Source organism: Chiloscyllium plagiosum, unplaced genomic scaffold, assembly GCF_037043375.1.
Source record: "Chiloscyllium plagiosum isolate Xiang-an unplaced genomic scaffold, Cpla_swu_hap1 HiC_scaffold_34, whole genome shotgun sequence".
In the NCBI taxonomy this organism is placed as follows: Eukaryota; Metazoa; Chordata; class Chondrichthyes; order Orectolobiformes; family Hemiscylliidae; genus Chiloscyllium; species Chiloscyllium plagiosum.
The window spans coordinates 11,784,274-11,802,415 of record NW_028270172.1 but is presented as its reverse complement, the minus strand read 5'-3'; the positions used below and the strand labels follow the sequence as shown (position 1 = coordinate 11,802,415).

The 18,142-nt window shown below is 44.1% G+C and overlaps 1 protein-coding gene across 1 annotated transcript in view; it reads right to left on the bottom strand.

Moving 5' to 3' along the window:
- The window catches only part of LOC122564531 (CUB domain-containing protein 1-like), a 112,982-nt gene that overhangs the window by 51,405 nt on the left and 43,435 nt on the right, over positions 1-18,142 (bottom strand). The window contains exons 3-4 of the mRNA XM_043719577.2: positions 13,584-13,937; positions 8,259-8,588 (exon numbers count right to left, since the gene is read on the bottom strand). Coding sequence (XP_043575512.2) covers positions 8,259-8,588; positions 13,584-13,937 — 684 coding nt within the window. The remainder of the gene's footprint in view (positions 1-8,258; positions 8,589-13,583; positions 13,938-18,142) is intronic.

Genomic DNA, 18,142 nt, shown 5'->3' with positions numbered 1-18,142 from the left:
ATAAAGTCGCCTCTAAAGGTCTCTTTTATATATTTCCCCCCTCACCCTAAACCTATGCCATCTAGTTCTGGAACCTCCCACCCCAGAGAAAAGACTTTGTCTATTTATCCTATCCATAACTCTCATGATTTTATAAGCCTCTATAAGGTCACCCCTCAGTCTCTGACAGATGAGCAAGAATTTCTGTGGAATTCTTCATCCTAAAGGGCTGTTGAGACTGGGGTCATTAAGTATGTTCAGCCCTGAGATGTATTTCTAATGAGGAAGGGAATCAAGGGTTATGGGGAAATGGCAGAAAAGTAGAGTTGAAGATTATTAGATCAACCAAGATCTCAAAGAATGACGGGGCAAACTCAGTGGGCCAAATGGCCTACTTCAGCTCCTGTATTTTATGTTATAATCAACTGCTGCTGGCAGAAAGACCTCTGACTATCTACCACCCTGTCTATGTTGAAAACTTCACTCCTGTGAACAACAATTCTAATTTTGATTGTGTCCCTTAGACTTTCCAATTAGCAGAAACAATGCCTCCCAAACTACTCTCTCTGTTCTACCCTTATCATTGCAATACTGTCAAATAAATCAGACCTCAGTCTTCAAAAATAGATGGAATACAGAAAGTGCTGGAGAATCTCAGCAGGTCTGACATCCTCTGGAAAGAGGCACCCCTTTCCCCGTCTGTTTGAACCTCCACAGTTTGTAATATTTATAAAGTAACCAGCGCTGTCCTTTAGGATCTTTGTGACCTTTCATTTATCCTCACTGCAATTCATTTGCCATAGTTTGTCCATTCACTTAACCTATTAAAATTTCTTTGTAAGTTCAGAAATGGAAGTATAATATTACGATGACAAATATCTTTGGCTTGTCAGCAAATTTGGATATGTAGCTTCCTATCCCTTCAGCTAAACTGTTAATAAATGCTGTGAATAGTCAAGGCCCAATCATAAATCCTTGCGGCACACCACCAGTCAGTCATATTCTGCCAATTAAGAATACCTGCTCATTATCCTTACCCTCTGTCGAATGATGAACTCACTTTATAATTATAGAGAGTATTTAAATATGGGCACCCAGAATTATCTGAATTGGAAGCATCTCTTGCACCATAATTCTTTAGCTTTGCTCTTGTACTGGAGCTCAGAAAAGGAACTGTAGCTTCTATAAACTAACTAAACTGGAATCTAACACTGAAGCTGCAAGCAAAGTTGGCTAGTGATCTGTTCATTAGAATGTAATGTTGCATCAGAACCAGTCAAGAATAAACATGTAGAATGAGGATAGTTCTGCTGTGGATTGTGGTCACACATGACTGTTCTGACTTGCAATTCAATATGTCAGACTTAAAGGGGAAATTTTCTTCATGGTTTCTGGTGGTTTAAAGTTTGGAAATTTCTTCCTGGCTGGAAACTCGCAGGGACTGTTGCTTACAGTCGAGTGTTTTGAATTAACTTCCTAGACATTCGCTTACACTTTAACACATCCCTCAATACACACGCCGAGATGCTCATTCACAAGTCTCTTGACAGCATCTTCCAAACCTGTGACCTCCTCCATCTAGAAGGACAAGGGCAGCAGATACGTGGGAACACCACCACCTGCAAGTTCCCCAATGGAAATATATTGGCCACTCCTTCAGAGTTGCTGAGTCAAAATCCTAGAACTCTCTTCCTCATAGCATTATGGGGATCCCTACAACCCATGGACTGCAGGAGATGGACAGCCACCACCTTCTAGAGGACAGAACTGAAAATGTTGTTGCTGGAAAAGCACAGCAGGTCAGGCAGCATCCAAGGAGCAGGAGAATCGACGTTTCAGGCATGAGCCCTTCTTCTAGAGGACAACCAGGGATGGACAATCAACAGTGGCCTAGCCAGCCAGGCCCATGAGTAGACAAAAATAATAAGAGGAGCCCAAAAATAAAAGCTGAACATTATGGGAAAACAAGTAACTAGCTGAAAATACAGTCGTACCATAACATTGAACGAAGACTTTAGGTATGCCCAACATTATCCTCTCTCTTTAAGAGGAAAGCCTGAGCAAGTTCTGATTTGAAAGTATGTCGATGTCTTTCTGGGAACAGGGGAAGACTTTATTTATTTGAACATTTTCCAGTACTCTCACATGTAAATACACATGCTTTATCAATGAAGAGAATGTGATCAATGTTACTAAAGACTGGCATCTATCTTCTATTTCAAAGTTAACTATTTGCTTTTCTATTTTAAGACTTTGCTTTCCAAAGAATACCAATTACTCAATTTGGGAAGAAAATGTTTTAAGCTAACAAATTGAACAGAACAGGGTGTTACAAACCGAAAGACAATCATGATTGTCAGCAAATACGGAATTGTCGCTGTTCCAAATTCTGCCCCTCTCTCTCACTCTCATTTCCGACACCTTTCAATACATTTTTAAGAGATTTTGGGGAGTGATTCATTACAAAGATTTTTACATTACAGTGCTACATGTTCCAACACATATACCTTCCCTTTTTAAGTTTGAAGCTAGAAACAGTGTTCACACTTTCAACAGACTAACTAAGCACAGTCACTATTAAAATTCTTATAGGGCTCAACAGTACAGAAACGGACAAGTTGTGTCTGCTAATGGGAGCACAGTTTCAGAATAAAAAAGGGGACTGAGATGAGGAGAAATTCTTTCACTTCGAGGGTGGTGAATCTATACAATTCTCTATCCCAGAGGGTGCTGAAACTCAGTCAGTATGTTCAAGACAGAGATCGAGAGACAAAAGACATCAAGAGATTTAGCGATAGTGAGGAGAAATGGTGTTGATGGAGATGGTCAGCTATGATCAGGACAAAGTTAAAAATCACACAACACCTGGTTATCGTCCAACAGGTGAATTTGGAAGCACTAGCTTTCAGAGTGCTGCTCCTTCATCAGGTGGTTGTGGAGAATAAGATTGTAAGACACATAATTTATAGCACAAGTTTACAGTGTGATGTAACTGAAATTATATATTGAAAAAGACCTGGATTGTTTGTTAAGTCTCTCATCTTTTAGAATGACCAAGTTGGTTTCAGTTCTTTCATATGTAAATTGCAAAACATTTTTAATAGTTACATTCTCAAGTGCACTTTAACAATAGGTGTCATGTCGGCCCAGATAATGCATTGAAGGTGTGAGGTGCCCTGTGTCAGACTGTGCCACAATGGTCAGACTGATTCTAATCTAAAAAACGGATTTACGGAATCTTACATGGATTCATGCAGTTTTTGAGCAAAGCAAAAATGTAATTCTGCAAGTACTTTTGCAGAAAGTTAGTGCTTCCAAATAAACCTGTTGGACTATAATATGGTGTTGAGTGATTTTTAACTTTGTCCACCCCAGTCCAAAACTGGCATCTCCAAATCATGATCAGGACAGCACTCTATCTTGAAGAGAACAAAGGCGATGGACTTTCATCTACAAATGCAGCTGCATTTTACTCACACTCAGCATGGTGTTTTACATTCATTATGTTTTCTCCTTTGCAATCTATATTCCTCACAATTAGAGAGAAGACTGGCTGGGGATGATTAATCTGGTGACACAGTGGTAGTGTCCCGACCTCATGGCCAGGGGCCCAAGACTCGAGTCACACATGTACAGCTTGATTAAAACAAAAAACTACCTCATTTCAGCAAAGGGCGTAGTTTTGTCAAATTGTCCTGGCTTTGAAAATTGTAAATCCAGGTGGCCCCTACCCTTAGGCCATGGTCTCCAGGTTCCAAACCCTTGGTCATGAGGGGTTATCGGAACCTATCAGATTAATTTAAAGATGTATGGTTCTTTAATCCAGTGAATTATTAACACGAGCCTCTGGGAGCAAGAGAAGAGCGTTCAGACTTCTCCACATGTCAAAGAGAACATGATTGATCTAGTTGGGATCTCAACTTGACTTTTCTGTCTGCTGCCCCACCACCCCTCTCTCCACAAAAAAAAACCCCTCCCAACATAACATTCAGCTCCCTTAACTATTCATCAAACATCTGTCAAACACAGCCTTGAATACATTCACTGACCCAGCCTCCGCTGGGAAAGGGGATTCCAAGTCCAATGACCCTGGAGTGAAAAAATGTTTCAATTTTAAAAAGAAAGGTCTCTCATTTTTAAAAACTGTTCCCCCATCACCCGCCAGTTCTAGTTTTCCCTACAAGAGAAAGCAACCTCACAGAATCCAGCTTGTCAGATCAACTAATCGAGATAATTAATAATCTGCCTTTCCATGTTATGATGGATGAATTATAATGCTGTAAACAAAATGAATGCAGTTTGTATTATCCTTCGAGGAGAGAAATTAAATTCACAATCCTATTCAGTTTAAGGTAAAGGCCGGGAGAGTTGTAGATAATATTGAAACCAATCGGCATTTTAAACACACCTTCACATTCAGAATAGTCAGAGCGCAGCTGGCGGCCATTTGGCCTGTTGTGACATACTGGCTCCGTGAAGGATCAGCTCACCTCTGACCAGTTCTCCGCCTTTCCTCTGTACCCCTGAAAATTCCCCTCCCGATAATTATCCCGACTCCGACCGGAAAGTCACAACAGAATCTGCCGCCATCACACTCTCGGGGAACGCACTCCAATCCTAACCACAGCCTGCTGTAAATTAAGCTTTTTGTTTTATTTTGCCATTGTTTCTGTTGTCAATCACCTTAATTCAGTGTTTTTTGATCCTGGATCATACCTTTTAGAATCAGTCAGCCTGTGCTTTCTCTAGTGAAAACATCTAGAGAAGGAAGATCAATAAGCAGTGTTCTGATCAACACTAAAACCATCTCAACAAGCCTGGTGAACAAGAACCATTCAACTGATTTCCCATTCTTTCCCTTTATCCATAACACCCATGTTTCCCACACTTCCCCCCCACCCCCGGCCTTGTGTGTTTGTGAAAAACCATGTTGATCAAGGAATTAAAGTTTTAACTAGCAGTTAACTACATGCCAACAGTTCATGATTGTTTACCTGTAGCTAGGGTCTGATCACTTGTAATAAATAGCCAATTTTGTTAAGAGCAGAATGCTGGTTCTTATATTTATTTGAGGCAATGGTCACGTGACGGGGAGGCAATGATCTGGTAGTATTAGCATTGGACTATTAATCCAGAAACTCAGCTAATGTTCTGGGGACCTGGGTTCAAATCCCACCATGGCAGGTTGAGCTCACAGGATTAGAAATTCTCAAGTTCTGAGGAAGAGTTGCTCGACCAGAAACCTTAACTCCGATTTCTCTCCACAGATGCTGCCAGACCTTTTCCGGCAATTTCTATTTTTGTTTCAGATTTACCGCATCCGCAGTTTTATTTCAGTTTTTATTTGGAAAATTCTAAATTCTCAGAAATGGCTTGCCTCTCATTCGGAGGCCGTTTTCCGGTGCTGGAATCTCGATGGGCGAGGTGCCATCTGATTCTCACTGTCGCCTCAGAGTTCCACATGCAGGAGTGACTTCCCAAACCAGAAGTCAACAAATCCATACCTGCTTGATGCACGTTGACCCTCTGAGCAACTGGAAGGCCTAGGTGGAACGTTCTCCACCAGAGATCCATGTCATGACCGAAGAGAGAATCATAGAATCGCTACAGTGTGAAAACAAGCCCTTCTGCCCCACAAGTCCACACCTACCCTCCGAAGAGTAACCCACCCAGATCCATTCCCCCCTTTGTCCTACGTTTGCCCCTGACTAACGCACCTAACTTACACATCCCTGAACACTATGGGCAATTTAGCATGACCAGTCCGCCCTAACCTGCACATCTTTGGACTGTGGGAGGAAACTGGAGCACCCGAAGGAAACCCATGCTGACACGAGGAGAATGTGCAAATGCCACACAGTCGCCCGAGACTGAAATCGAACCTGGGTCCCTGGCACTGTGAGGCACCATCAAGGAACAGAGGCACCATCAAGGAACAGAGGCACACTCTCCTAATGTCACTTCCCCTCCTTTTTTCCTGGTGTTTCTGACAGGAATTCCAGGCCTAGGAGCAGGAGGTAGGAGATCCTGACTGACACACAGAGTGGGAGGGGAGCCACCATATTAAATAGTTGGCAAGGCTCCAAAGCTACAGAGTCTCATCTCCCGGCACAAAAGAGCTATTCATTGTCAGGTGTGAATCATTCCCATCTCCCAATCAGTCATGCTTAATGGAGCCTGGGTGGTGCAGGGGACGAGTTAGTGAATCAACTCCAACAACTGCCTCTGTTGATACAGCGATGTTGATTTTTTACTGAGAGGCAGAGAGAGGAGACTGATCTGGGCACATTAATTCACATTCTCTCACTCTCAGCTGCACTCGCTGTTCTCCCACCCCCGCACCCTCCCCCACATCATACTCAGCACCTGTCAACTGGGTCGGGGAGAACAGAAAGCAGGAAGAAAACTGCAAATTGCAAATCAAAGTTTGTCATTTGTGTTCACCGGTGCAAAACATAAACCTCTCGTCACGTCCAGGTGCTGACACCTTACCATGGACTGACCATGTTCCAAGTAGATCACAAGTCCCGTCTGAGAGCTACTCCCAGCCTAGTCAAAGACAAACCCTAACTCTGACAGTTTGACAATACTATGGACACACGTGTGCGCACACACAGAGACTCACGTGCGCACACACAGAGACTCACGTGCGCACACACAGAGACTCACGTGCGCACACACACACACACATACACACACACACACACACACACACACATACACACACACACATGTACACATACACATGCACGCAATGATAAGCTGCTAGGAGGAAAGCGAGCACAGAAACATTACAGAAAAATTAATTCATGTTGCTGTGGCAACAGGGTAAAATGCCAACAAAAGTGCACAACTGCAAACTCTGAACGGGCAGCGATAACAATTAACTGAGAACAGGCTTAGCCAAAGCAGTTATGTAGATGTTCAGTGATTGCCGGAGTACAGGGAGAGTGGGAAAATAGGTTGGTAAAAGTGCCACTTCACCAGGAGGCAGCAACACCCATCTCCCACAACCCAGTTGCACAGTGTCACGAGAGACTGAGAAACAGATCATTACTCAGTCAGAGAGCGATAGATTGGTATTGGGGTAGGGACGAAACCACAAAGGATGGGGAGAGTGGAAAAAGAAAGTAAGAGAGTAAGATTGGAAGAACTGTAACCACAAAGAAAGAATTGCATTCCTGTAGCACCTTTCACAGCATCCCAAACTCCTCCATAACCAACAAAATACTATTGAACTGTCATCATTGGCATAATTAGGAGATGCAAATGTGTGGCACAGTAGGATCCCACTAACAGCATTCTGCCAATGACCCAGTAAATGTTTAACGATGTTGGTTACAGGAGGAATACTGGCCAGAACAATTCACAGTGATATCCATGGGATCTTTAAACTGGCCCAAAAGATGGAAACGCATATTGGGTAAGCCATTTAAGAGTGGGATGGGGAAAAATGTTTCCAACCAGAGAGAGTGGCGAGTCTTCAGAAATCTTACCACAGAGACCAGTTGGAGGGGGAATCATTGAATGTTTTCAGGAAGGATTTAAATACAGTTCTCAGGGGTAAAGGGATCAAGGCAGGAAGAGGGGACTGAGTTGGATGATCTGTCATTATGGAGCGGTTTCAGACGGCTGAAAGTTTTCAAGAGGGCAGACAGAACATCAGAGCAATATCTCATCAGGAAAGCAGCCCCTCGGAAAGCGCAGAAACCTCCCGGATAGTGCAGCAGCCCCTCGGATAGCGCAGAAACCCCCCGGATAGAGCCCTCCCCGGATAGTGCAGAAACCCCCCGGATAGCGCAGAAACGCCCCGGATAGCGCAGAAACCCCCGGGATAGAGCCTCCCCCGGATAGCGCAGAAACCCCCCTGGATAGCGCAGAAACCCCCCGGGATAGCGCAGCGGGCCCCCGGATCGCGTGGCGGCCCCTCAGTACCATCCTGGAGAGTCTGGGACTCAACCCACATTAATTGAAGTCAGAGTGTGCCTGAAGAGAAGCTAGTCTTGAAAAGAAATGAACAACGATTTTCAATCTCCAAAGCACCATCTGATAAAGCAGTGGAAATAGATTCAATGTTAGCATTCAAATCTGAAGTGGTCAATCATTTAATGGAGGGACCGTGAGATCCTTTCCATTTTTAATATATTCTTGGAGTGATGTATCAGTGGCAGGCACAGCATTGTTACCCATCTGTAATAGTCCAAAAGCTCTCAATGAGCCAATCCATCACCTTCTGGCTTCAAAAAGAGCCACACCATAGTAACTGAGAGAATGCTTACCTCTGTGCTGAAGGAGATCAACCCTGAACCTAAAGGTTAGCACTTGGGGACTTGTCTGGTCCATGTCACAGTTCTGTAAAACTATAACAAAATCTGTTCGATGTTTCCCTTCCTTTTTCCCAGTGACTGGCTGGCTTGTGTACACATCCGCCTTCCTCTTGATGCACTGTGGGAAGGTCAAAGTCTCATAGGTGACATTAGCATGGTAGTTGGAAGGGATGGAGAACTGCCAGGACATCAGCTCATCGTTTGGAAAGCCATCGGGCCAATCAGCTGACAGGAAGTTGGCCGGAAAACCTGGCTGCAGATTCACATTGATAACACTGAACTCTGGAATCACGTGAGAAACAAGTAGTTAGATCTCAGAACTTCCAAACAACTATATTAATATCAAGCAATAGATCCATTAAGACTGGCTGTCACCGACCTCACCCCCAGCCAAGGGATCAATCCCACCACATCTCGCCACTTGGCACTTTGACTATGAATGTTTCAAATACAATTGGTTCAGAGCGCAACTTTTACAAGACAGCGAACTTAATTTCCTTGATGCTTCTCATGAACTTTGCTCGATACTTTCAAACATAACCACCTCACTCTCTATCCTTTCAAAAACTGTCCAAGGGATGTAAGTGGCGCTAATTGGGCCAAGAGGAAAGGGTGGGGGTAATCGATCTTTGTGAGCACACAGTTTGGGCTAATTTCACCCACAGTGCTGTTTTATTAGATTCCCAACAGTATGGAATCAGGCCCTTCGGCCCAACAAGTCCACACAAACACTCTGAAGAGTAACCCACCCAGACTTACCCCTGACTAATGCACCTTACACTATGGGTAATTTAGCATGGCCAATTCACCTGGCATGCATGTCTTTGGATTGTGGGAGGAAACCGGAGCACCCGGAGGAAACCCACGCAGACACGGGGAGAATGTGCAAACTCCACACAAATAGTCGCCCGAGGCTGGAATCGAACCCGGGCACTGACAGGCAGCAGTGTTAAGCACTGAGCCACCGTGCTGCCCCGACCCATCAGTCCTGGCTCCCAGTCCAGCAATACCTCAATTAAGAAAGTTAAAAAAAAAAAATCACACAACACCAGGTTATAGAACAAAGAACAAAGAAAATTTACAGTCCAGGAACAGGCCCTTCGGCCCTCCAAGCCTGAGCTGATCCAAATGTACTGTGTAAATCTGTCAGCCAATTCCTTAGCATCTGTATCCCTCTGCTCCCCACCTACTCATGCATCTGCCCAAACGCATCTTAAATGAATCTACCGTGTCTGTCTCTACCACCTCTGCTGGCAACACATTCCAGACACCCATCACCCTCTGTGTGAAGTACTTGCCGCATGTATCCCCTTCAAACTTTTCACCTCTCGCCTTGAAAGTGTGACCTCTCGTTATTGAATCCTTTACTCTGGGGGGGGGGGGGGGGGAAAGCTTATCTCTATCTACCCTATCTATACCCTTCATGATTTTGTAAACCTCAATCAGGTTCCCCCCTCAATCTCCTTTATTTTAATGAAAACAAACCTAAGCTACTCAACCTCTCTTCATAGCTAGCACCTTCCATACCAGGCAACATCCTCGTAAACCTTCTCTGCACCCTCTGCAAAATATCCACATCCTGTTGGTAATGTGGCGACCAGAACTGTACACAGTATTCTCAATGCGGCCGAACCAATGTCTTGTACAATTTTAACATGACCTGCCAGCTCTTATACTCAGTACCCCGTCTGATGAAGGCAAGCATACTATATGCCTTCTTGACCACTCTATCCACCTGTGCAGCAACCTTCAGGGTATAATGGACCTGCACTCCCAGATCTCTGCCCATCAACTTTTCCCAAGGTTCTTGTGTTCACTGTACAATTCGCTCTAGAATTAGACTTGCCTACATGCATCACCTCTCATTTTTTTTGGAGATGCCGGTGTTGGACTGGGTGTACAAATCACACAACACCAGGTTATAGTTCAATAAATCGAATTGGAAGCACTAGCTTTCGGAGCACCGCTCCTTCATCAGGTGGTTGTCACAAAGCTAGTGCTTCCAATTAAACTTGTTGGACTATAACTTGGTGTTGTGCGATTTTTAACTTTGTTCACCTCACATTTGTCTGGATTGAACTCCATCTGCCACTTTTCTGCCCAACTCTCCAGTCTATCTATATCCTCCTGTATTCTTTGACAGTCCCTTATGCTTTCTGCTACTCCACCAATCTTTGTGTCATCTGCAAGCTTACTGATCATACCAACAGTGTCCTCTTCCAGATCATTTATGTATATCACAAACAACAGTGGCCCCAACACTGATCCCTGTGGAACACCACTGGTCACCTTTCTCCATTTCAAGAAACTCACTTCAACTACTACTCTCGGTCTCCTGTTGCTCAACCAGTTTTTTTTATCCCCCTAGCCAGAACACCCTGCACTCCATGTGACTTCACTTTCTCTATTAGTTTACCATGAGGAATCTTATCAAATGCCTTACTGAAGTCCATGTATATGACATCAACAGCCCTTCCTTCATCTATCAACTTGGCCACTTCCTCAAAGAACTCTATTCAGTTGGTAAGGCACGATCTCCCCAACACAAAACCATGTTGCCTATCACTGACAAACCCAATCTTTTCTAAATATAAATAGATCCTATCCCTCAGTACCTTCCCCAGCAACTTTCCCACCACTGACGTCAGGCTCACTGGTCTGTAGTTACCCAGAATACCCCTACTACCCTTCTTGTACAGGGGGACAACATGAGCAACCTTCCAGTCCTCCGGCACCTAACCTGCGTTTAAGGATGCCAAAAAGATACCTGTCAGGGGCCCAGCTATTTCCTCTCTTGCATCCCTCAGCAACCTGGGATAGATCCCATCTGGTCCTGGGGATCTGTCCACCTTAACGACCCCTACCCAACACATCTTTCCTACTTATGTCAATGTGATCCAGAGTAATCAAACTTCTATCTCTCATCTCAACATTCATCATGTTCCTCTCCTCAGTGAACACTGATGCAAAGTAATCATTCAGAATCTCACCCATTCTCGACGCATAGTCTTCCTTCATTATCCTTTAGTGGACCAATCCTTTCTCTAGTTACCCACTTGCTTCTAATATAAGAATAAAATGCTTTGGGATTCTCCTTAATTCTGCTCGCTAAAGCTGTTTCATGACCCCTTTGAGCCTACTTGATTCCTTGTTTAAGACTTGTCCTACTCTTCCGATATTCCTCCAAGGCCCATTCTGTTCTCAGCTGCTTAGACCTTATGTAAGCTTCCCTTTTCCTCCTGGCTAGTCGCACAATTTCTCCTGTCATCCACAGTTCACGAATCTTGCCTTTCCTATCCTTTGCCTTCAATGGGACATGCCTATTCTGCGCTATCTTTAATCTATCTTTGAAAGCGTCCCACATATCAAATATGAACCTCCCTTCAAGTAGCTGTGTCCAATCCACATTTCCCAGCTCCTGCCGAATTTTGATATAATTGGCCTTGGCCCAGTTTAGTTCTTTTCCCTTAGGACCACTCTCATCTTTGTCTATGAGTATTCTAAAATTTACAGAATTGTGGTCACTGTTCCCAAAGAAATCCCCCACTGCAACTTTTACCATCTGTCCTGGCTCATTCCCCAGTACCAGGTCCAATATGGGCCCTTCCCTTGTCGGACTATTGACATACTGCTCTAGAAAACTCTCCTGGACGCTTCTTACAAATTCTACGCCATCCAGACCTCTGACACGAAGTGTATCCCAGTCAATGTTAGGAAAATTAAGATCTCCTATCACTACTACCTTATTGCCTCAACATCTTTCCATAATCTGTTTACCTATTTGTCCTTCTACCTCATTCTCATTCAGGAGGCCTGTAATACAGCCCCAACAATGTAACTGCACCCTTCTTATTTCTTAGCTCCACCTATAATGCCACACGACTCAAGCCCTCCATAGTGTCCTCCTTTAGCACGGCTGTGTTATCATCCCTGACCAGCAATGCAACTCCATCACCACTACCACCACCCCCCCCTCCCCCACTCTCACATTAATACTATCTTCATGATTCTTACAGTCTCCAGTTTCCACCTCGCTGCCTACTTGTTTTCCCTTCTGGTTCCCAGCCCCCTGTCACATTAGTTTAAAACCTCCCCAATAGCAGTAGCAAAAACTCCCCCAAGGACATTGGTTCCAGTCTGGTTCAGAAGTAGACCGTCCATTTTGTAATAGTCTCACCTTTCCCAAAATGGATGGTCTACTTCTGAACCAGACTGGAACCAATGTCCTTGGGGGAGTTTTTGCTACTGCTGTTGGGGAGGTTTTAAACTAATGTGACAGGGGGCTGGGAACCAGAAGGGAAACAAGTAGACAGTGAGGTGGAAACTGGAGACTGTAAGAATTATGCAGATAGTATTAATACTGGGAAGAGTAGGCAGAGAGCTGATGAACGCAGAAGAACTGGTGGTCTGAAATGCATTTACTTTAATGCAAGGAGTATAGCGTGTAATGCAGATGAACGTAGGGTTTGGATTAGTGCCTGGGAATATGACGTTATAGTTCAACAGATTTATTTGGAAGCACTAGCTTTCGGAGCATTGCTCCTTCATCAGGTGATTGTGGATTGAAGGAGCAGCGCTCCGAAAGCTAGTGCTTCCAAACAAACCTGTTGGACCATAACCTGGTGTTGTGTGATTTTTAACTTTGTACACTCCAGTCCAACACCGGTATCTCTAAATCAATTAAAAAATACTCATTTTTGAAAATCCCTGTAAGGCAACAGCCCTCCCCATTCTCGGTATCCTCCTGCAGCCTGGCAATCCTCAGAGATATCTACACTCCGTTAATTCGGTCTTGTTGCAGATCCCAGAGCTCCTCCATTAGAGCTGCTCCACATTCCTACCACTCCTCAAAACCCTCCACTCCCTTATCAATCAATAATGTATCCAATTCAGTCTTGACTACATTTAAAGATCCAGCCTCTGCCTCTTCTGGGAAAGAGAATTCCACACCCCAATGTGAATAAAAAGGAGATCTCTTATTCTTAAACTGTGTCGGCTTTTTGCAGTCACCTTCATGTAAACAGGGAAATATCCCGCAGTATCCACCCTAACAATTGCATTCAAGATTTTTGCTGTTTCAACAGGCACACATTGTACACAAGACAGTTTGAAATCAAACTAAACCCCTGTTCTCCCAAAGATATCGTTAACACCCTCCAATGGGAACAGAGAGACAGGATACACAATACGGTGTGTGAATAATTGCATTTTATGCTAAAAATTAAATGTTTCTAAGTGTAAGGTTATCTTTTGACATTAAGTAAACATGGAACATACTTCCAATAGGAAGAACGAAGAACAGCTGAAATCCTGCACCATCAATCGGCTCAGTCCAGGGGGCTTTTAGCATAACTACAGTTCTGCCCTGGACCTTCACGTTAGAGATGGTGCCATTGCGACAAAAGTTACCAACTAGGACGGCACTTGTGGCCTCAGAGCGTAAGTGGCCCTTGATGGTGTATGTGAGAGAATCCTCGCACTCAACTGAGTCGATCTGCTCCAAGTGATTGTGTTCAAAACTCATGTGCACCCCCACTTTGTAAGGTACAGTAATGTCCCAGATGTAGGTCCTATTGAGCTGTGGCAACTCCGGCAGATTCACTGCATCAGTCAGGTTGGCCTCTTCGCTTTCTGAAAGGACAATTTTTTAAAAATTAGACAGGAGTTTACACTTTCAATTTTTGCTAAATTGTTGCTTCAATTATACAAGATCGCTCCATCTGACCATTACCTCATGTTTACATAGGAGCCTGGCCAAAGACAGAAGGTGTGATGCCCCACCCTTCCTGGAGGTCAGTACCACCATGAAGCAGACTGGGAGCAGTGTGCAGTGTGCTGGCCATATCTGTCAGCTAGGGCTCCCTGATTGGACCATATTAACAGCCCCAATCAGGAAACTCATATTCTATAAAGGCCCAGCTGACACACCTCATTGCAATCACTACATGCAACAGGGCAACATCACTTGGCAGCAGACTGGGAGGAGGGTGCAGCAAGTCGGGGTCTCACTGGGAAGCAGACTGGGAGGAGGGTGCTGCAAGTCGGGGTCTCACTGGGAAGCAGACTGGGAGGAGGGTGCAGCAAGCCGGAGTCTTATTAGGAAGCAGACTGGGAGGAGGATGCAGCAAGTTGGGGTCTCACTGGGAAGCAGACTGGGAGGAGGGTGCAGCAAGTCGGGGTCTCACTGGGAAGCAGACTGGGAGGAGGGTGCAGCAAGCCGGAGTCTTATTAGGAAGCAGACTGGGAGGAGGATGCAGCAAGTTGGGGTCTCACTGGGAAGCAGACTGGGAGGAGGGTGCAGCAAGTCGGGGTCTCACTGGGAAGCAGACTGGGAGGAGGGTGCAGCAAGTCGGGGTGGGAGTGGGAGAGGGAAACCGAAGATCGATAAAGAGCCTTTTCAACTCATTTCTCCTGTCAGAGCCAAAGTGCGAAATCGCAGGAAAACAGTTTGGTAATTGGTGAGTACTTCTTCCACATCTCGATTGGTCAAGTGGTTTAAATGAGGAGACATTATTCCAGTTGAAGATCACAGCTAGGAAATTCACTTTTAAAATACCTTACATCCAAATTATTTCGTTAGAATAGGATAGAGGTAGATGGATGGTGAAGCATTGCGGCTGCAGTATGTGGAGGAGTTAGTGGACCCAGGTGCAAATCACAGTGACCACATTTACTAGAGCAGATTCAGCTCAGATCTGGTGAGCTGAAGACTGGGCTGCTGGCACTATGGCACCTCAAAGAGGGTGGCACTTACCTGGATGCTAATGTTCCAGAAGGCAGTCACACCCTTTAGGTTAATCTGGTCCATGGTCAGGGACAGGAAGGATGAGAAAGCGAATGAGGCATGTATGAGTTTCTAGAACGTAACTCTGGAGGAACCTCAACCAAAGCCCTTATCCAGTAAGTACAAGGTCTTACTCATGATGTAGACAAGGGCAGAAACTGCAGGGAGGATGAGTGAACTGACCACAGCACCACAGACCCGAGAATCTTTCATGTGGGACAGCAAAGACAGATATAGTAATCGAGGATAGCATATTTAGGGGAATGGATACTGTTCTATTCCAAGACAGAGTTCTGACAGCTACATTGCCTACCTGGTGCCAAGGTTCAGGACATCTCTACTGGGGCTGGAGAGCGACTTGAAGTGGGAGGGCAAAGATCAAGTTGCCATGGTCCATGGAGGTACCACCAACACAGGTAAGACTAGGAAAGATGTTTGGCTTTTGGATCATGAAAAGCTCAGGGCTAAGTTAAAGGGTTGAACCAGAAAAGGTGATGCTGTCAGAATTACTACCTAAGCCACGTGCAAATCGGCAGAGCCTAAATATAATTTTTTTTCTGTATTCACTCGTGGGACATGGGCGTCACTGGCTGGCCATTCCCTAGTTGCCTTTGAACGGAGTGGCTTGCTGGGCCATTTCTGAGAGCAGTTGAGAGTCAATCACATTGCTGTGGATCTGGAGTCACATGTAGGCCAGACCAGGTAAGGATGACAAATTTCCATCTCTGAAGGACATTAGTGAGCCAGACGTATTTTTCCAGGAATTGACGGTGGTCAACAGTAGATTCTTAATTCCAGATTATTACTGAATTCAAATTCAAACATCTGCCATGGTAGGATTTGAACCCAGGTCCCCAGAACATTAGCTGAGTTTCCGGATTATTAGTCTAGTGATAATACCATGAGGCCGTCACTTTAGAAAAGTAAAGACTGGCGTGGTAAAAACGCATTCCGATTCATGGGCATTGGCAGCAGTACTGGGACCAGGCAACTTGTATAACTAGGGTTGGCGGTAGGGCCTTAAAATAAATTTTTGAGGGGGAGGGTTCAATTGAAGGACACTTTAAAACAATCAAAAATGAAACAAAACTGCCGAATAATGAAGATTTGAACAATAATTGAAGTGTGAAAGGAAGGGCAGAAAATAAGCAAAGAATTGTAATAGAAATTAGAAACCAATAAATAAGATTGGTAAAACTCAAAAGCTTAAGGTTCTTAGAATGTGTGCATTTGTAACAAGATAGATGAGTTGATGGCACAAATAGAAATAAATGAATATGACTTAATAGCTATTACAGAGACACAGTTACAGGGTGATTTGGATTGGGAATGTAATATTCAAAAGGTATTATATATTCCAGAAGAAAATAGGGAGGAGGAGGAGGTGGGTAGCATTGCTGATGAAGGAAACATCAGTACAGTGGTTAGTAGTGATAAAGATGCAATAGGTTGTGATAGGTTGGGGAGAGGGGGGAGGGGAATAAGAAATAGCAAGGGAAACAAGGAATGGGTTAGAATTGTCTATCAGCTCCCGAAGAGCTGCCTCACTACTGGATAAGTATAAATCAGGAAATAACATAGACATATAATAACAATTTATATGGGTGATTTGTTGTGGGTGATTTTAATCTGTGTATTGACTGGATAAATCAGACTAACTACAACAACATGGAAGACAATTTGTAGGAAGCATCAGGGATTAGCCAGGAACAGGTTATTTTAGATCTAGTGACATGCATTGAGGGAGGATTAATAAGGAATCTCTTCCTATGGCTAACCTACACATCCCTGGACACTATGGGCAATTTAGCATGGCCAATCCATCTAACCTGCACATCTTTGGACTGTCAGAGAAACCAGAGTCTAGATTAGAGTGGTGCTGGAAAAGCACAGCAGCTCAGGCAGCATCCAAAGAGCAGGAAAATCGACGTTTCGGGCAAAAGCCCTTCATCAGGAATAGAGAGCTTATGCCCGAAACGTTGATTTTCCTCGGATGCGGTCTGACCTGCTGTGCTTTTCCAGCATCACTCTAATCTAGACTCTGGTTTCCAGCATCTGCAGTCCTGTTTTTACCTGTAAGAGAAATCAGAGCACTCGGGGGAAACCAGAGGATTGGGAATTCCTTTTTTTTTTAAAGAAAGGAACCAGCTGCAGATGTCTAAAAGGCTAATGCAAAAGGGAGAAAATTGATTACAAAAGTATATGGCAGGAAATATTAAAACCGACCAGCAAGAATACAGGTATATATAAAGAAAATAAGCAGCTAAAGCAGGTAAGGAATACTTTAAGGATGTGACTAAGAAACTGACAATAGGGAAACATGGTATTAGTTTTCTCCATGGAGGACACTATAGACATCAGATAAGCGAGGTGCCAATTGGATAAAAGGGACAAAGTGTTTGATGAACTTAATGGGACAAAAGGCAGATAAATCACCAGTACCCAATGGCCTGTATCTGAGTGTCTTAAAGTAAGTGGCTGCAGAGATAGTGGAATAATTTTTCAAATTATTCCTGAATTCACTGGATTCTTGGATGTTCTGGAGGATTGGAAAATTCCCAATTTGACACCCCTATTCAAGAAGAGAGCAAGACATAAAGCAGGAAACTGCAGGCCAGTTAACCTAACATCTGTCATTAGGAAATGCTAGAGTCTATTAAAGGACATTTGTAAAAGCTTCATGCAATTGAACAGTGTCAACATGGTTTTGTGAAAGGAACATTATGTTTGACAAATCTGCTAGAGTTCTTTGAGGATATAACAAGCAGAGCTGATAGAGGGGAACTGGTCGATGTAGTGTATTACATTTCCAGAATTCGTTTGATAAGCTGCCACATAAAATGTTTAATGCACAATACAGGAGCTCACAGTACTGGGTGCAATGAATTAGCATGCATTGAGAATTGGTTAAGCACACTGAAGGCAGAATCAGGATTACTGGCACATTTTCAGGTTGGAAAAACGTAACTGTGGGAGTGCCACAAGGATCAATTTTAAGGTCAAAGTGGCTCAGTGGTTAGCACTGCTGCCTCACAGCACCAAGGACCTGGGT